This window comes from Scyliorhinus torazame, chromosome 13 (genome assembly GCF_047496885.1).
Source record: "Scyliorhinus torazame isolate Kashiwa2021f chromosome 13, sScyTor2.1, whole genome shotgun sequence".
Taxonomy (NCBI): Eukaryota; Metazoa; Chordata; class Chondrichthyes; order Carcharhiniformes; family Scyliorhinidae; genus Scyliorhinus; species Scyliorhinus torazame.
The window spans coordinates 110,235,895-110,256,467 of NC_092719.1; the positions used below are offsets into that span (position 1 = coordinate 110,235,895).

Consider the following 20,573-nt stretch of genomic DNA (forward strand, 5'->3'; position numbering starts at 1 on the left):
ACTTGTGTCAGTGTCCTTTGTGGCATCTGCTGTTTCATTGAGCGTGCCGTCTCTGATTCCTCTGCGCTTCCCGTCTGGAATTATGTACGGTTCACTGGAATCATATTTGGCTTATCGATGCTCCCCGTCTGGAGTCCTTTCTGGTTCAGCTGAATCAGTTTTGGTTTCTTGACACTCCCCGTCCGGAGTCATTTCAGGTTCATTTGAATCATCTGAGGTGTCACTTGAATCATCTGAGGTGTCTTGATGCTCCCCGTCCGGAGTCAAAACGTTCAAGAATGCATTTTCTTGTGGAGAGGCTCGAGTGGATGAGGTTTGTATTAACGTGGTGTCACTGGAGTCACTAGTAACCTCATGTTGATCGTCCAGTGCCTCTGTACATACTAGCTGAGATCTGTCAGTCTCGCTGAGATGTCGCACATCTGGGGCGAGATTCTCCGACCCCCTAGCGGGTCGGTGAATGGCTGTTGGCCGCCGTGAATTCCGCCCCTGCCACCCGCCGAAGTCTCCGAAGGGAGAAAAGTCGGCGGGGCGTCAATGGCGCCGCAGACCTCTGAGAATGGCACGGGTGGGCGCAAGGCCATCGATTTTGGGCCTGCCGATATTCTCCCGTCCGGTTGGGCCGAAGTTCCGTCGACGTGATGACGGGTCACGTTGGCGTAAATCAAACCTCCTTTTAATCGGCGTCAACCTGTGCTCAAGGTTTACGCCGACCAGTGTGGAGGTGGGTGACGGCCTGGGGGCTGGCCGCTGGACAGGCGATGGCGTGGCCGCAGTCTGAATGTGTGGGGGAGAGGTGTGACTAGGGTTTTGTGTGTGTGCGGCGGGGGGGGGGGGGGGGGGGGTTAGAGTGGGCTGGGCTCTGGGGGAGTGCCGGGAGGGGGGTTGAGTGCCGGGGACGGGAGGATGAGTGCCGGGGAGGGGGATGGGGGGACGGGGTCCGTGCCGGGGAGGAGGATGGGTGGGTCCGTGCCGGGGAGGGGGATGGGGGGGTCCGTGCCGGGGAGGGGGATGGGGGGGTCCGTGCCGGGGAGGGGGATGGGGGGGTCCGTGCCGGGGAGGGGGATGGGGGGGGTCCGTGCCGGGGAGGAGGATGGGGGGGTCCGTGCCGGGGAGGAGGATGGGGTCCATGCCGGGGAGGGGGTGTGCGAGGGCAAGTGAGTTGGTCCACCTGGCCAGGTGCCAGCCTCCAACAGTTGGACCCATGCGGTCCATGCCACCTGGCTGGGGGGAGGAGGGGGTATGGGCAATGATGACATGTCTTCGTTCCCCCCCCCCCCCCCCACCAGGCCGTCATGTTTTCCGATCAGCCAGCGATGTTGGCCGCCGTGGCGGCAGCCGCTAATGTCTATGTTGCCCTGGATGAGGAGGAGGAGGAGCGTGCCAGAGAGGCGGCGCAGGCTGCCGCAGAGGGGCAGGCAGCAGCCGCCCAGGCTGGAGGGACACCTGACCGACAGGACGAGGAGGGGGAGGAGGACGTCGCGGCCCCACGGCAACGGAGGCACCGGAGGGCGCCCCGTGTGTACCGGCCCCAGCAGACATACCAGGGCCTCACGGACCGGGAATGCAGGAGGAGACTCCGGATGAGGCGGGAAACCGTGGCACACATCTGCCACCTGCTGGCACACCTGTCACCGCGTGGCACTGGCGGGGGACACCCTCTCCCCGTGTCCGTCAAGGTTACGGTGGCCCTGAACTTTTATGCAACGGGGTCATTCCAGGCACCGAGTGGGGACCTGTCCGGCATATCGCAGACATCGGTGCACCGGTGCATCCGGGCAGTGACAGACGCCCTATATGCCATGGCGCACCACTACATTCACTTCCCTGTGGACCGGGCCAGCCAAGATGCCCGGGCCGTGGGCTTCTCTGCCGTGGCCCGGTTCCCCATGGTCCAGGGCGCGATTGATGGGATGCACGTCGCCGTGCGGCCACCTGCAGATAACAGGGCCGTGTTCACCAATAGGAAGGGGACCTATTCGATGAACATACAGGTGGTCTCCGACCACCGCATGATGATCCTGCACGTCTGCGCCCGTTACCCGGGCAGTGTACACGACTCATACGTGTTGTTGCGGTCGTCCATCACCGGCATGTACGAGGGACTCCATCCCCGGCTGAGGGGCTGGTTGCTGGGCGACAGGGGCTACCCATTGCAATCGTGGCTGATGACGCCTGTACGGAGGCCACGCAATGAGGCGGAGAACCGCTACAATGATGCCCATGTAGCGACAAGGGGAGTGATAGAGAGGTGCTTTGGCGTGCTGAAGATGCGTTTCAGGTGCCTGGACCGCTCTGGGGGCACCCTCCAGTATCGGTCAGATAGGGTCGGCCGCATCATTGTGGTGTGCTGCGTCCTGTACAATATAGCCCAGCAGAGGGGCGATGTGCCGCAGGCAGAGCAGGACGCAGTGGAGGAGCAGCAGGAAGAGGCGCAGTCTTCCCCAGATGAGGGGGATGGGGGCAATGGTCAGGGCAGACGGGCTAGGCACAGGCGGGTGGCTGTCCACCGTTACCGGCTAGGCCAGCGGGGACGGGACAGGCTGATAGATGCCCGCTTCACTGACTAGATGGGCGTGGGAATCGGGTAGTATGGCCACAGACCGCACACAATGGCATCAGCCGACCACCCACACCACCCACCCAGCACCCTCACCCCCCTCCCAACCTCACCCCCCCATTGCCGATCCACCTGCGGCACAACGGCCGGGCTCACACAGTTGCCGGTGGACGCGTGTCTATCGCAAGCCATGGAGGATGATGACAACCCGCCCTGCGATGAGCTCTTGGCTCCACATCGTTGGACTATGTCTGACCCATGGCCACAGTACCACCATCCACCCGGACCATCCCTGCATGCGGCTGTGACACTGCAGCGCACGGTCCCGTCCTCTGCCCGGGGGGATGTTGATGGCGGCCCAGGGGGAAGGGGGCAGACTCACCTGGGGCTGAGGTAAGACCACCCCTCACACACACACACACTTGCGCTCAACGTACATGACACCCCCGCACGCTTTGGACAGAGCACAAAGGCAGCTTCTGTAGGTGTAACATTGACTTTAATAACCAAAGGAGTTCATGCACGTGCCCTAGCCCCTAAAACTCATCTGTGCCCTGCACCCGTGCCAACTTACTCAGTGTCTAATTGTTTGGCCTTACGGGCCCTTTGACTACGTCTACGTGGTTCCCCAGACGGCACAGTAGAACTGGAGGTGGACTCCTGTGATTCTTGCCCTCTGACACGGGATCCCTTTTGGCGGCCGTTTCCTGGGGCGTCCTGGCCTAGATGGGCCAGGCTGCGCCCCGGGCGACTGGGATGGCGAGCTGCCAGCCTGTCCTGCCCGTTGCCCACCCAATGCACCTGGGACGGAAGGGGGGGGAGTCCGAGGTGTCGCGGTGTTCCGGGACCTCCCCTACAGGGGGACCCGGGACGGACCACAGCACCTCCTCCTCCCTCGAGGTGCCCGATGGCCCCCAGGGCTCTACATGGGTGGGTGGTGCGAACGGACTGGCCATCCGACGCCCCCCGACATCTGGCGCTGCCAGTCCTGGAGGCCCGTGCTGGTATCGACAGGGGTCTGCAGGTTTTCAGCCATGGAGCTCAGGGGATTGGCAAACCCTGTCTGTGACTGTGCGACGCCGGCTCGCACATGGCCAATGGCGCCGATGCCCTCAGCGATAGCCTGCTGAGACTGGGCCATGGCCTGCTGAGACTGGGCCATGGCCTGCTGAGACTGGGCCATGGCCTTCTGAGACTGGGCCATGGCCTGCAGAGACTGGGCTATGGCCTGCTGAGACTGGGCCATGGCCTGCAGAGACTGGACCATGGCCTGCAGAGACTGGGCTATGGACTGCTGAGACTGGGCCATGGCGTTGAGCGCCTCTGCCATCTGGCGCTGGCACTGGCTCATGGCCTCCTGTGAGAGGGCAGCCATGTCCTGGGCCACAGACGCCGCCTGCACGGAAAGCCCCAGGCCTCGCAATCCGTTCCCCATGTCTGACACCGTCGCACCCATTGCCTCCACCGCGGACGCCACCCGTGCGGTGTCGGCCTGGGTGGCACGCATGACCGGCACCACTCCCAGCTCCTGGACGCGGGTGGACTCCTCCACCTGCGACTGCAGCCGCCGCAAGCCGGCCGTCGCCCTCTTCGCTCGTCTCCGGTTCGGTGGTTGCATCGGATCTATGGGTGGGTGTGGTAACTCCAGGAACCCTGGATCCATCTGGGCGGCAGATGTTCGCTTGGGCTGGGCTGCCCTCCGACCGCCCGGCCCCTCTGCTGCTCCTACCTCCACCTGCTGTACCGGGACGGCTGTGTTGTGCGCACCAGTGAGTGTACCAGACGCCTCATCACTAAAGTGCCCAACCGAGGTGAGTGTTTCTGCGATGGAGGAGGGTGTTGGTGGCAGCAGTGGCGTTGTGTCGTGCTCTTCGTCCCACTCTGAGTCCATGGCACTTTGGGGTGGGGGTTCGTCTCCACCCATCCACTCTGTGTCACTGTCCGGTATTTCGTTTTCCTGGGAAGTGGTGTCCTGGCTCGGCTGTGACGGGGGCCTGTGGCTGCCGCTCTCGTCACTGGGTGGCACACGCCTGCGTCGTCGCACCCGCACGAGACGGGGGCGTCATCTCACTGTTGCTCCAGGTCTCTCCGTCTCCAGTGGTCTCCAAGGGACATCCTGCGGGCGTCGCATGCCGGAGGGTCCGGGTCTCTCCGTCTCCCATGGCCTCCGAGGGGCATCCTGCGGGCGTCGCATGCCGGAGGGTCCGGGTCTCTCCGTCTCCCGTGGCCTCCGAAGGGCATCCTGCGGGCGTCGCATGCCGGAGGGTCCGGGTCTCTCCGTCTCCCGTGGTCTCCGAGGGGCATCATGCGGGCGGTCTGCATCTGCGGGGATGGGTGCCTTGACGTTTGCTCCTGCGATACACAATGAAGCATGCATGGTTAGACACGCAGGCAGTGATCAGGTGATATGGGGGAGGGGGATATAGGGGAGGGGGGATATGGGGACGGGCTGTCAGTGGCTCACTTGCTAGTACGCCCCCGACATCTGCATCAGCAACCTCCCGGTCCTCCGGTCCGCCAGCCTGTTCCAGGGCCCTTTCCTCCTGTTCGGTCAGTGACCTCTCATCAGCGGGGCCTCCTCCAGTCCTCACATGCTCCCTGGTGTTGTGTGCGCGTTTCTCCTGTGAGGGTGGGGGGGTGGTGGCAGGGGTAAAAGGCAACAGTGTTAGACAGGTATATGAATGCACGCCATCGGTTGCGCGTGTGTTGCAGAGGTTAAGGTTAGGGCTGGATTCTCTTGGGGAAATGGGGGAAGGCGGATATGGGGGAGGGGGGATATGGGGGAGGGGGGATATGGGGAGGGGGGATATGGGGGATATGGGGGAGGGGGGATATGGGGAGGGGGGATATGGGAGATATGGGGGAGGGGGGATATGGGGGTGGGGGGATATGGATATCGGGCGGGGGGGGGAGGCTCACCCTGGCTGCTCTGACGAGATCGTTCACCTTCTTGTGGCACTGGGTGCCTGTCCGTGGTGTCAGGGCCACAGCGGTGACGGCCTCTGCCACCTCCCTCCACAGACGCCGGCTGTGGCGTGGGGCAACTCTGCGGCCGTGTCCGGGATACAGGGCCTCCCTCCTCTGCTCCACTGCGTCCAGGAGCGCCTCCACATCCCGTGACTGGAACCTCGGGGCTGAGCGGCGGGCGGCCATCCCGGTCGGGTGTTCCGGTCGGGTGGGGGGGAGCAGCGCGTCCTGATGAGCTGTCACGCGGCGTGTATGACGCCGCACGGCGTGAAGCACGTGAGCAAGCGCAGATCCCGTCACGTCGCTGCTAGCCCATTCCGGGCCGGAGATTTTGAGACGTTTTGGATGGCGTGATGAAAGTCGGATTTGCACCCTTTTTGGCGCCGATCGGCGGACTTTGCGCCGATAATGGAGAATTTTGCCCCTGGTATGTGAATTGTGAAGCCTTTGTCACTTGTCGCACATACAATGGGTAGACCTTCAGTGTCTTCTTGTCGGTTAGATGAGCTGGGTAGACTGTCAGAGTCTTTTTCTGGTGGCTCAAGTAATCTGGGTAGGCTGTCATAGTCTTTTTGTTGTTCACGTGAGCGTGGTAGACTGTCATCGTCATCTTGCTGTGCACTTGAGCGTGGCAGACTTGCATCGTCTGCTGCTGGTTGCTCAGAAAAGGTTGCTAGACCTTCATGGTCTTGTTCATGCAAGGACTGCGCTCTGGAGTCTTGCGTTGCTTCCATCGTGGAGTCTGTCAACGAGCTCACTGTGGAGGCTTGTACTGCTCTCTGTGTGGAGCCTGGCATCGATCCCTGTGTGGAGTCATGCGGTGGTCTTGCTGTGGAGCCGATCTGTGCGCTCTCAACGGAGTTGTGCAGTGGTCTCGCTGTGGAGTCTTTCTGTGTTCTCTGTGTGGAGACGTGCAGTGGTCTCGCTGTGGAGACTTTCATCGCTCTCTGTGTGGAAATATTCAGTGGTCTCGCTGTGGAGTCTGTTATAGCTTTCTGTGCAGAGTTGAGGACTCTTCATGGTGCGTGGATCACTCTCTGTGTGGAGTTGGGGACTCTTTGTGGTGCGTGGAGCACTGTTCGTGGTGCGTGGATCACTGGTTTGGCTTCAGGCCGCTCACTGTGGGCTTGGACCTCTCTCTGTCTCGTGGCGTCAGGCCGCTCTCTGTGGGCTTGTACCGCTCTCTGTCTCATGGCATCAGGCCACAGCAGAATCCTGTACTTCTGGGTTAAGATTTTGTCTGTGCTGGGCTGAGGATCCTCAAATCCGAAGAACTCGTCCTGGTCTGTGTCGGTTTCTTCACTGTACAACACATCTCGTTGCGATTGTTGATTCAGGTTTGGTTACTGAAGTCGCCACATCCAATGATGAAATCATCGTCTGAGTCTAGTCTTCAAGGACCATATCATCACTTTTTGTGTCGGAGCTGTCATTGTGCTCGCGATGTGTAAAGAAGAAAGCAACTTCTGAGTCGTAGTCTTCAAGGATCAAATCATTTCTTTGGGCGATGCTAACTGCTTGTTGCAGGGTTCTGCGGAGGTTACTTTCAGCTACTGGTCAAAGTTCAGGCATTGTGCTGTCGTTCCAGGTGAAAGAATTGTGTTTTACGGCGTTACATTTTTTTCCCTTATTTTCGGGCTTCTCGCGCATGCGCAGAACACCGTTCTGCCGATTCACGTCTTTTGGGGAACTGCGCATGTGCGGCTCCTTTCTCAAGATGGCCGCCAGTCAAAATTGCTGTTTTCTGCATTTGCAAGCCTACTTGTGCCTCGTGGTGAGTATTGGCGCCTCTTTTACCGCTCTCTTTTGTGTTTTCCTCGCAGTATTTTTCAAACTTGTCCAGGACTATCTGAAAGTCTCTCTTGTCTTGCCCTTTGGAGTTCTTGAAGATTTCTGCTGCACTTGCACCCACAGTGGTGAGCAGAAGCTTTATTTTCTCTGCATCCGCCACGCCATCTAGGTCGGACGCTACCAGGTAGATCTCAAATCTCTGTTTGAATGCACGCCAGTTGGCACTGAGATTGTCGTGGTACCTGAGCTGCTGAGGAACCGGAATCTCGAACATCCTCCCTGGGTGCTGTTGCTGGTAGTCACGGATCTTGAGTTGAACTATATAGATCCAACAGGCACTCCTGGAACAATGTTGTGTTATGCTTCTTCATGTAGCATAAGCTGCTTCCTTGATGTATGCTCTGACAAAGGAAGGTTCAGACTTGGAGATAGGTTTAACACATTTATTGAACAGTTAACAATTCTCCTACTTGAGTTCGACTCTCCTGCTAATCTTGCTATAGTAACTCAGTCTAACTAACCAGTCTGCTCTAAGCCATGCGGTGGGTGTGATGCTTCCGATCTGCCCCTGTGCTTCTCTCTGAATGTCGCCTGTGAAAAGAGACAGAGCATGTGTGCCCTGTCCTTTTATATGGGTTGTGTAATGCCCCCTTGTGGTAGTGTCACCTCTGGGTGTCCTGACTGCCTATTGGTCGTGTCCTATTCTATGTGTTCATTAGCTGTATGTCTGCATGTCATGATGTCTCCGGTGCTCCCTCTAGTGTTTACTTAGTTGTAGTGTATTTACATTAACCCCTTGTGTATTTACAGTGATGCATATCACCACAGTCACATTGTTTTATGACCATTTTAAAAGAGGTGATCTCATCATTGAAATAATTTTTTGAAAAGTAACAAAAAACATATTTATGTAGCCCCTTTAGTAAAACAGCCAAGGCCTGTCACAAAGCATTATAAAACAAAACATGACACTGACCCACATAAGATAACAGAACGCATGATGAAGGATTGTTTTAAATGAGGAGAGCAAAATAGAAAGGTGGAGAGGTGTAGGAAAGAAATTCCAGAGCTTAGGGCTGATGCAACTGTACGTATGGTTACCATTGGCGGAGCCATTCAAATCCAGGATGCTCAAAAATGCCAGAATTAGAGTAGCACTAATATCTCAAGAGGATTATGGGACTGGAGGAGACTGCAGAGATAAAGAGGAGCCAAGCAATGGAAGGACGAAAAGAAACTATGAGAATTTTAAAATTAAGGTGTTGCTTGACTGGATGTCAGTGTAGGTCAACAAACGCAGAATGATGGGGAACGGGGACTTGGTGCGTGGTAATATATGGGCAGCAGAGCTTTGGAGGGCCTCAAGTTTATAGAGAGTGGGAGTTTATGTGGGAGAATAGCCAGAAGTGTTTTGGGATAGTTGAGTCCAGAGCAAAAAGACATAGACGAGGGTTTCAGCAGCAGATGAGCTGAGCCACGAATGAAGTTTGGTGATGTTACAGAGGTAGAAATATGTTGTAATATTTCCTGTTCACCAATTAGGTGAAGAACAATTGCAGTGTTTAGTTACATAGAACTACAATGTAGCTTTGTGGCTAGAAGTCAGCTCCCAGAATCTAACTAATTCAGAAACTCCTGCTTGCTTGAGTGATCCCCATCCTGGTTCCTGATTGTTTACCTGGGTCATGTGACTCACTCAGCCGATTCCCCAAGTCGGGAGGGTGCCAGGTGGAGGCTCTCGAGTCGCCAGGTATCTTTATGATACCGCCACGAGGTTCAAGTCCGAGTAATGATCAATAACCCAAGACACCGATTAGTAAGATTCAAATCAAAGCACATTTATTATACACAGCAATCACTACTCATGCACAAATTCTACATCTAAGCTACTTCTGCAACTAACAGGCCTATACTTAACTTCGGACTGGCCCACCAGGTCAGGGGAACAAATGGCCTTTCGTTTTGGTTCTGAGTCTGCGGGATTCGAAGTTGGTACGGATTGGTAGCTAGGAGCGCATACCTCGTAGCGAGCGTTGAATTTAGACTTACATCTGTCGGTAGTCACTGCACTGGTCACGGTCAATGTTGGTTCGTGTTGCTGGGTGACCCGGGCAGGACGAAGAGATGAAGAGAGCGATTTGAACTTGGGGCTTAACTCTTATAGTCCCCAGGGGCTTCCCGCCTTTCGGGGCGGACCCTGTACCTGGTCCCAAGTGATTGGACTTTGTCCCAATCGCTTGGTTCGATTTCTCCAAATCTGGAGCGGTTCCCTGATCGATGGGCGGTCTTGAGGTGTTCGTTCACCTCCATTGTTTTGGCTCCTGCTGGCGCCGGGGAGTCTGACTTTGCTTGGTGTGTCCCAAATGTTACTTATTGTTCCCGGGGATTGCTCATCAGTATGTAGATGGCTGCTACATTGTTATGCTGATGGTCGCTGGTATCGATGTTGTCTGGCATTTTGCAGAGTTAAATACACAGCAAACCTGCACCTGCTGATTTCTGTCTATGTTGGCTGACTTTCCCATCAGCCTTTGCCGTTAGCTATTTTAAATCGGGAGTTGGCCAATTTAGGTGGCTACAATCCGAGACTGAAAGACTCATGGATGGCCTTGCTGCCCCAATGTTGATTGAGGCTCATAGCTGTGCAGTCAGTGCTCATTTAAGGGCCTCATCCTAGAATTGATGGTATTCAGCTCGCACTGGTTGTGGCAGCCTCCTCGCAGGAAGACCGACAAGGAAACCCACAAAACCCTTGGTGCCGGATTGAGAGACCCAGCATCGGGTAGAGAGGATCAGCGACATCCACCCTCTCTTCCCTTTATTCCATCACCTCCACCTCTCTTTAGACAACCACACATCCCACAACCCCTCCTTCCCACTCTCACTCATCAGTGGCCTGGGCACCTTGCTGATCCTGGACCTAGGATGGGCACATTACCAGGGCTACCACTTCCCCCCTGCTGATGCTGACAGCAGTAAGGAGCTGTTGGCCTCTGATTGTCTCGCAGCTCCAGGGGGTGAGGTTCCCATCCATGATAGTTGACCTGAGGGAAGGCCCATCACTGGCCACTTGAATGCCTGACTGAAACTTAATATGGTGGGACTTCCCCAAAGGTGGCGACGGGGGCTCTTGCTGGCTCTCCCCTGGCAAGACCCTGGTCACCTGGATAGGGGCTGGTTTAGTACAGTGGGCTAAACAGCTGGCTTGTAATGCAGAACAAGGCCATCAGCACGGGTTCAATTCCTGTACCGGCCTCTCCGAACACGTGCCGGAATGTGGCGACTAGTGGCTTTTCAAAGTAACTTAATTAAAGCCTACTAGTGACAGTAAGCGATTATTATTATCAAATTTTGCCTTAAACCTTTGTTCATCTAGTGGTGGATTTGGATAGGAAGTTTTATAATTTAGTAACAGTGGAGGAATTGAGAGCTGGTCGTGAGGTAGACAAACCTCAGTGTTGACAAACTAACACTGTGCTTTTGGATTATGTCACTGAGAAGCAGCTTGCAGCTGAGAAAAAAACCATTGCAAGTGATTCTCTGCCTATGATTAGATAGATAATAATAGAACCTGGTGAGTACAGTGGAGATGTTCTGGAAGGGGGGGTGGGATATGATCAATCATGTCAAAGGCTGCAGATAGATCAAGTAGGCGGAGCAGGAAAGGCATACCTTTGCCACAGTCATATGGGATGAAAAGAAATGAGTCAAACATGATATTGATTTTTTAAAAAATATGGTTGTTGATGGTGTTGGTTTGAGTGATTGGTTTAATGGTGTTCCTGTGTACTAATTATGAATTAACATGCACACATTTAAAGCTGAATTATTCTGCTATCTGTGGTAAAGTATTCTTTGAAAGAGCTGATATAGATGCATCTGAGTTTCATCAATGTTTGATACTCAGCCCATGGCTGACATTATTTGCATCACAAAATCTTCCAAAACCGAAACTCCAATAATGGCAGAAAGAATATTTTCACAAAAATTCTGTAATTCACTAATTTTGTATAATTGCTGTTTACTGTATTTTTTCATTTGTTTGACATAGGTTATCTGGTTGTGTTATGATTGCTTTGCATTATTAAAATTTTAAAGAAAAGGAAACTTGTTTTTCTTTACAGGGTCTCTTTCCTGCAAGCTATATCCACCTGAAGGCGGTTGTTGTCAGTAACCGAGGGTGAGTACTTATTAGTGAATGGACGGTTGTATTATGAAGCCAATTGATTATTTTTTTTAAATCATGCACTTTCAGGGAAAAATGTGCCAACATTGCAATCAGCACTTCTCAGGGTGAGCTGTTTGATACTTTGTAAAAATTAAATTGTGACAGAAAGTTCTATTCTTTATATCCTGTGTATTTTTCTATCTACTTCTATTGAGATTTTAAATCTTTGATTCTGGAAAGTCCAGAGAATTGGCAGCCTCCTTTATGAGAGAGTTGGTTCAGTAATTTTTCAGTTTCTCCATTGTAAGATTGAAATAAACTCTAATATAGGAATATACTCAAATAGCAAGTAGCTTTATGACATGAATATTAAACCTATACAAGAATAAAGTCATCTTATGCATGATACAAAACATTTAACTCTTCAATTTTTCACACTTATATATCCCTGATTCACCATCTATTGCGTGTCTATTTTTCATTTTAATTAAACTTTTATTTATGTCTAATATGATTTTTTCCAAAACAATCACATTCATTACTTAGATTTGTTCTTCCACTTGGATCACAATTTACACTTAAGGAGCATGTACAACCTTTTTGTGGAAAAAAGGACTCCAAAGTGCTTTATAACCTATCTTCATGTTTAATGAGTCAGGTATTGGAGCAGTTGCTGCTGAAGGGAGCTGAATTAGCAAATTATAATCAACATCAATGTATCCCCTGAAATAACAATTATATTTACTGATGTTACTTATCTTCTGATGTTCTGACGATGTTGGGCTCACAGGTCTTTAACTAAATAACTTTATACATCTATAGAAGTACATATAGAATAAATGTGTTAAGGCTTTGATTTCAGAGGGCGCGATTCTCTGCCGCGTTGCGTTCAAGCGAGAGCATAACGTGGCTGGAGAATCCTGGGAGAGCCCTCCAGCGAACCTCCCCACAGTCTCCGCGCCTTGCGGGATTCACTGAAGTCCCGCGATACGTTGGAGTCGGAACTCCGCTCCAAACTCCACTCCCGGACGTAGGTCGTAAACCTACTTATGACCTACTCACCCGGGATCCACTGGCCTCCATCGATTCATCGGCCTCTCCAGCGAGGCTACAGCTGGGGCTTTTCACAATAACTTCATTGAAGCCTACTTGTGACAATAAGCGATTATTATTATTAGCCGGGCGCCGATCAGTGCTGGTCCACACAAACGTGGACCAGGCAGAATGGCACTTGGGGGGTCTCCTGGGCCATCAAGAGACCCCTGGGTGGTCAGGGTGAGTGAAGGGTGGCTCCCTGGCCCTCCTCTTGGAATGCGGGCACCTTGGCACTGTCCAGCTGTCACCTTGGCACTGCCACCCTGGCACTGCCAAGGTTCCCGGGTGGCACTGCTAAGCCAGCCTGGGTGCCAGGGTGGCAATACAAGAGTGCCCGAGTGCCAGGGTGGCGTTGCCAAGGGTCAGGGGTGAGGGGAGACATGCCCCTTAAAATGAGGGTGGGGTGAGGGTTTGAAGGGTGGGAGAGTGCAGGGCAACTAAGTAGGGACCTCTAGGGGGCTGGGGATGATGGGTGGGGCTCCTAGAAGGGAGGGGGTGCTGTAACGGTGCTTGGGGGAGGAGGTCTGAAAAGGGGGGTCTACAGTGCGGTATCCTCACTTGGGTGGTATGGGGTGGTGTCCATGTGTGTGGGGGTGACATTGCCAATGGGTGAGGGGTGTAGGGGTCCCACAAGCTCACTTTAAAATCGGGGCACCCTTTCAAAATGGCAGCCCGATCTCGGAGTTCAGCTCCCCAGTGCTAAAATGAATTCTAAGGGCGCGATCTTCCGGCTTCGTTACAGTCGCGCACAAGAGGGAGAGGACAAAAACGGGAACTGCGCCATGCGCCAAACAGTTTGGGATGCAACCGGCCTGCTCCCGTAGGCGAATTCATATCTCGCCGTAGCGTGGCGAGTCACCAATTATTAACACTTAAGCTCCATTTCCATACAATTAACAAGAGCCACCCATCATCAATGGCCTCCTGTCATTCACCGGTCTCCACAACAAGTGCTCATGCTAGTGCCGATTAGTACTCCTTTCGTACACCACACACGCAGCAGCCAACATCCGAACACCCAGGGAATGGGACACAGTTCCCAGGACATAAGCACCACGTTGGTGCCACGTTGAGGGGGTTTGCCTGGAGAGACCGGGAAAGGGCCCGGGGGTCAGCCCGCATTGCGGAAGAAGCTGACAGAGGCATCATAATGTTTGTGCAAAAAGCTGTTTAATGTGCTGTACAATACCCATTCCCGATAGTGCTGCCCCCCCGGCCCCCAACTGCACCCCCTCCTTCACCTCACCTAACCCCTTCCCCCTACCGCGGTGCCCTCAATGATGCTCAACGTGCCTGGCCCTCCTAGATCTACCATTGTGTTTTGGTGTTTCCCCAGGATGCACATCTGAGGTGGAGGCAGCAGCTGCTTACCTCATCCCGTGGCCTTCGATGGCCATGGTGGGCGTCCTCTGGGGGCTTTGGGGCAGGAGGGCCACGACTCACTTATCGACAGCACATGCACAGCCTGTGTGCTGACCCCGAGACACGGCCTCATCAGGGGGGCGGAACTCCGGAACACCGTCGCTGCCCCATGGGGCGGGCCCGGGTTGGCACTCAGCGTCCCCATCTCCCTGTCGGTACCCATAGGACCCTAGGGATCAGTTTGGAACGGAGGGGCAACTAGTTCGAACCCCGGCTGTCCCTGCATCATTGGCTCTGCCAACCTTGGTAGTTCACCATAGACCGCACCATCGTGTTGACGCCCTCAGCGATGCTCCTCAGTGACTGGGTTACATCCTCCAGTGCCCGGGCCATGCTCTGTAGTCCCTCAGCCATGCCCAGCTGCGACTAGGACGAACGCCGCAGCGCCTCAGCCATTCCCATCTGAGAGCAGGATAAGTCCCGCAGAACTTCATCAAGGTCGGCCTGGTACTGGGTGACATCCCTGTGAGGCAGGCATACTGTTGAGATCCTCAGCCATGGCCGTCACCGACTGCGCGACGCCTCAGACACCTTCACTCACGGTGCCATCTTCGTGCACTAGGCTCTCGACTGTGGTCGCCGCCCTAGCAGTGTTGGCCTCGGTGCCACTCATTGCTGCCGCCACCTCCTGCGCCCGTAGCCTCTGTGACTCTCCAATCGACTATGGATCTGCTGGAGGGACATCTCCCTCTGAATGTCCAGGTTGGCCCCTACCGTCCCCATCAGCCCCGGGTAACTCTGTTCCACAGACTTAATATCAAGCTGGTTCCAGGGATCCAGCAGACCTCCAACTGCTTTCTCGCCTGGGGATTCCTGCCTCCACATCAGCAGCAGTGTGCTGCTCACCAGATTGTGCCCCGGAAGCCTGACCCCTTTCATTTCCCACTAAGGTGTGTGTATCTGCGCTGGTGGAGGGTGGGGATGACAGCTGTGCCGCAACTATAACAGTTGCATCCTCAGAACTCTCCTCCGAGGTGTTTTCTTTGGATTCAGGAGAGGGGGCCACCCGGGATGGGCTGGCGCCGTTGGCTGTTGGACCTAAGGTAGAATGGACATGTGGTCAGTGGGAGGAATAGGTCAGGCAGTAAGGCAATCACTACTCACATTTTACAGGTCGTCCGGGTGGAGCCTGGTGGTCCCTCACCTCTGCAGCGTCCGTCAGCCTCCACGTTGGTGACCACCCTGTCCGCTCCACACCAGTCACCTCCAGGGTCCGCTCCTTGAACGAGGTGAGGATTCTCAAGTACGGCGCCCTACCGCCAATCTGGGCCCTCTCTCGCCCATTATGGAAGAGCTTTTCCTGAGAGGACACACAGAGGGCATCGTTAGCCACACGTGTGGTTCACAGTTGTGGAGGCAGATGTGAAAAGAGGGTTGAGGTGGAGAGAGAATTAAAGGGGTTGGTGCAGGTAGTCCTGAAGGAGGAAGGGCTGGAGGGAGGGTTGGGGGTCGCCTGGTGGACCCTCTCCCTTGGGGAGTTGGGGTTGCGAGAATCGCTCCCAAAATATACCATGGTGATGAGACTCCTGAATATGCCTTGCTTGCCTAAATAATTTCACCACAAATTGCGACATTCACTTTGAAAAGTGTCTTTACTTCTGACAGCTGTTTTTAGAAATCAGAGGCCGATCAGTAAGCAGAGAGATGCATGTTACATACACGCTTAAACATAGTATTGATGCGCAATCAATTACTCTCAAGACAAGGTGAGGCATAACTAATAGGCTTTAATCTGCTAGTACTCCTCCCCAGCAGCTTCGATACAGAAAGTGAAGGCTGCTGGGATGGCATCGGTTCTTATTCTCCGCCTCTCAGGGCGGAGCTATGTACATCAGCCAATGGTAGACTCCTGGGTCTAACCAATGGTCATCCACCTCTCAGGTACCGCAATACCTGGTATTACCATATTCACCCCCTGTTTAAAAAAAAGAGCCCGGCAGGGTGATGGCCAGCGCTAATAGTCGCCTTTCGCATGGTATGACCAGGTATGGAGGTACCGTGATGTCGAGGGTAATACCAAAGTGTTCATAGTGCAGCAATCAGTTGATCGGGTGGCCTGGTCGTCCTTCTGGAGCATCTGGGCTTCGGCGGTGATTTCTGATGGGAGTCCTGGCGGTTGCGACTCCGGGAACGTGATGTCGTCCTCCCAGGCAGCTTTGTCACCCCTAGGCGGCTCTGTTGGGGCGAAAGGTGGACAGGGGGGGAAGGCGCCTGTAGGGGGCGTTGGTGTGTGTTCGGGCCTAGGCAGGGGTGGCGAGAGTACTGACCCTCCAGTTAGATGCTGTGGAGAGGGTGGGGGCAATGGTGCGGGTGCGCGTGGGGCTCCGGTGGGCGCCAGGTCCCGAAGGGAGACCGTGTCTTGGTGGCCGTCAGGCAACGCTACGTAGGCGTACTGGGGGTTGGCGTGCAGCAGGTGGACCCTCTCGACCAACGGGTCCGACTTGTGCGCCCTCACATGTTTCCGAAGCAGGATGGGTCCGGGTGTCGCTAGCCAGGTTGGGAGCGAGGTCCCGGAGGAGGACCTCCTGGGGAAAACAAGGAGACGTTCGTGAGGTGTCTGATTCGTGGTTGTACGGAGCAGTGACCGGATGGAGTGGAGGGCCACCGGAGGACTTCCTGCCAGCGGGAGACTGGGAGATTCCTGGACCGTAAGGCCAGCAGGACGGTCTTCCAGACCGTTCCGTTCTCCCTCTCTACCTGCCCGTTTCCCCGGGGGTTTTAACTTGTCGTCCTGCTCGAGGCGATGCCCTTGCTGAGCAGGAATTGACGCAGTTCGTCGCTCATAAAGGAGGACCCCCTATCACTGTGAATGTATGCGGGGAAACCGAACAGTGTAAAGATACCCTGGAGGGCCTTGATGACGGTGGTTGTGGTCAAGTCTGGGCAGGGGTTGGCGAATGGGAACCGGGAGTACTCGCCAATCACGTTAAGGAAGTACGTGTTGCGGTCGGTGGAGAGGAGGGGGCCTTTGAAATCCATGCTGAGGCGTTCAAAGGGACGGGAATCCTTTATCAGGTGCGCCCTCTCTGGCCGGTAGAAGTGCGGCTTGCACTCAGCGCAGATTTGGCAGTCCCTGGTGACGGTCCTGACCTCCTCGATGGAGTAGGGCAGGTTGCGGGTCTTGATAAAATGAAAGAAACGAGTGACCCCCGGGTGGCAGAGGTCCTCGTGGAGGGATCGGAGGCGGTCCACTTGTGCGGTGGCAAAAGTGCTGCGGGACAGGGCATCAGGAGGCTCGTTCAGCTTCCCCGGACGGTACAAGATCTCGTAATTGTAGGTGGAGAGTTCTATCCTTCACCGCAAGATCTTGTCGTTCTTAATCTTGCCCCGCTGTGCATTATCGAACATGAAGGCAACCGACCGTTGGTCCGTGAGGAGAGTGAATCTCCTGCCGGCCAGGTAATGCCTCCTGTGTCGCACAGCTTCTACGATGGCCTGGGCCTCCTTTTCGACCGAGGAGTGGCGAATCTCGGAAGCACGGAGAGTACGGGAGAAGAAAGCCACAGGCCTGCCTGCTTGGTTGAGGGTGGCCGCCAGAGCTACGTCGGACGCATCGCTCTCGACCTGGAAGGGGAGGGACTCGTCGATGGCGCGCATCGTGGCCTTTGCAATGTCTGCTTTGATGCGGCTGAAGGCCTGGCGGACCTCCGTCGACAGGGGGAAGGTTGTGGACTGGATCAGGGGTCGAGCCTTGTCTGCGTAATTGGGGACCTACTGTGCATAATAGCTGAAGAAGCCGAGGCAGCGCTTTAGGGCCTTGGGGCAGTGAGGGAGGGGAAACTCCATGAGGGGGCGCATGCGCTCAGGATCGGGGCCTATGACTCCACTTCGCACTACGTAGCCTAGAATGGCTAGACGGTCGTTGCTAAACACGCATTTATCCTTATTGTATGTCAGATTAAGGATTTTCGCGGTCTGGAGAAATTTGCGTAGGTTGGTGTCGTGGACTTGCTGGTCATGGCCGCAGATGGTGACGTTATCCAGATACGGGAAAGTTGCGCGTAAGCCGTACCGGTCAATCATTCTGTCCATCTCTCATTGGAAGACCGAGACCCCATTCGTGACACCGAAGGGAACCCTTAAAAAGTGATAGAGCCGCCCGTCTGCTTCAAAGGCAGTGTACTGGCAGTCACCATTACGGAGGGGTAGCTGGTGGTAGGCAGACCTGAGATCCACCGTGGAGAAGACCTTGTATTGCGCAATCCTGTTCACCAGGTCGGCTATACGGGGGAAGAGGGTAACCATCCAGCTGCGTAAACCTGTTGATGGTCTGACTGTAGTCAATGACCATCCTATGTTTCTCCCCGGTCTTTACCACCACTACTTGAGCTCTCCAGGGACTGTTGCTCGCTTCGATGACCCCTTCCCTCAGCAGCCTCTGGACCTCCGACACTATACCGTCTGCTCCTGCTGGCGACGGGTTTGCAATCCGGGGTGAGGTTCGCAAACCGGGAAGGTGGGTCGACCTTAAGGGTCGCGAGGCCGCAGACAGTAAGGGAGGGTATAGGGCCGCCGAATTTAAAAGTCAGGCTTTGCAGATGGCACTGGAAATCCAGCCCAAGGAGGGTGGCTGCGCAGAGGTGCGGCAGGATGGACAGGCGGAAATTGTGGAATTCCCTGCCTTGGACAGTGAGGTTCGCTAGGCAGAACCTCTTTATCTCCACCGTGTGTGACCCGGAGGCCAGGGAGATCCTTTTATTTATGGGATGGGTGACAAGAGAACAGCGCCTTACCGTGTCAGGGTGAACAAAGCTTTCCGTGCTCCCAGAGTCGATCAGGCACGACGTCTCGTGGCCGTTGATGGAGATCGTCGTTGTAGCTTTCGCAAGCGTCCGGGCCGACTTTGGTCCAGAGTCACCGAGGCCAGGTGCAGTAATGGAGAGTTCCGGTCGGGCAGCATGTAGTCGGCTGTGCTGGGGGCCCCATCCAAGATGGCGTCACCCATGGTTTGCACATGGTGTCCGGGGATGAAGAAAATGGCGGCGGCGAGGGCTAAAATGGCAGCGCCCAACCGTCCAGCGTGGTGTCCGGGGGGCAAAATGGCCATACCAGCGAGTCGCACGTGGCCTTAGGATAGGGGTGTGGCGGTGAGCGCTGGGCGGTCGGGGCCTGAAAGGGGGGTTGCCGATAGTCGCTGGAGACCGTGGCCATGGCGCGGGCCTGGCAGACCCCCACATAGTGGCCCTTCTTGCCGCACCCTTTGCAGGTGGCAGCGCGGGCCGGGATGATTCGCCAGCCCGCAGAAGAAACAGCGGCGTCCAGCGGCGTTAGCGGGCCGTCTCGCCGCGCAGGCTTGCGGGGTCATGGGAAAGGTCTGAGGGGCTGCCGCTACGGGGTGCCACGCAGTCCAGGGGGCCGCCGCGCGATCGGGAGCAAAGGACAGCGCGTTTTTATATGCAACCTCCATGGACCCCACCAGGACCCGTACCTCTGCAAGTCCCAGAGTGTCCATTTCTAGGAGCCTTCAGTGGATATGGGGGAGGTCATACCTGCGACGAAAGCATCCCTGATCAAAAGTTCCGTGTGCTCGTTCCCCGAAACTGGCGGGCAGCCACAGTTTCGGCCAAGCACCAGCAGCCCCTCAGGGTAGAAGTCTTCCAACGTTTCCTCAGGGCTTTGCCTCCTAGTCGCCAGCAGTTGACGAGCGTAGACCTGGTTCACAGGGTGGATATAATGTCCTAGCAGCTCGATCGCGGCAGCATAATTCGCCGCCTCCTCGATAAGAGGGTTGATCCCAGGGCTGACCCGTGAGCGTAGGAGATGCATCTTTTGTCCTTCCGTGGGGTGTCGGCGGCCGTGCCGATGTAGCCCCTAAAGCACGCCAGCCAATGTTTGAAAATAGCAGCAGAGTTGTCCGTGTGGGGGCTGAGCTGAAGGCACTCCGGTTTGATACGGAGATCCATCCTTTCAACGGAAGTTGTAGCAGATTAAATTGATGCGCAATCAATTACTCTCAAGACAAGGTGAGGCATAACTAATGGGCTTTAATCTGCCAAAACTCTTCCCCAGCAGCTTCGATACAGAAAGTGAAGGCTGCTGGGACGGCATCGGTTCTTATACTCCACCTCTCAGGGCGGAGCTATGTACATCAGCCAATGGTAGAGTCCTAGGTCTAACCAATGGTCATCCACCTCTCCGGTATCGCAATACCTGGTATTACCACAAGTATCTTGTTTCCTTGGCAATGCTTGATTCTGATCACACAAATGGATCCAATGACATTGGTGCCGATCTGGCCAAGCTGCAGGCTGGCTTTAATCGGGCCAAGGCGGTGCTCTTCCAAAAATAGTTTTGGTTTGGCGTGCTGTACCCAGCCAAACTTTGGTTGACTTTTAAGGGGAAGGAGCATTATTTTATGTCGCTTGAAGAAGCACATGGCTTTATTAAAGAGAATGATTTGGATGAGGGTTGGTTGGGGAAATGTTTTCTGATGCTTTATTTTTTTAAATGTGTGTATAATGCTTATCAGTATTTTGTTCTGTTTTCACATGTTGGCCATATTGGTCTTTAACAATGGTTGAGGGGTGGAAGGGTTGGAATCTTGGGTGTCTCTCTCCTGTTGGTTGGGGA

At 54.9% G+C, this 20,573-nt stretch overlaps 1 protein-coding gene across 7 annotated transcripts in view; it reads left to right on the plus strand.

The window, feature by feature from the left end:
• dock3 (dedicator of cytokinesis 3) overlaps positions 1 to 20,573 on the plus strand; it is a 1,587,592-nt gene that overhangs the window by 249,558 nt on the left and 1,317,461 nt on the right. For all 7 annotated transcript variants that reach the window (XM_072472048.1, XM_072472049.1, XM_072472047.1 and 4 more), the window contains exon 4: positions 11,443 to 11,498. In XM_072472048.1, the coding sequence (XP_072328149.1) occupies positions 11,443 to 11,498 (56 nt within the window). The remainder of the gene's footprint in view (positions 1 to 11,442; positions 11,499 to 20,573) is intronic.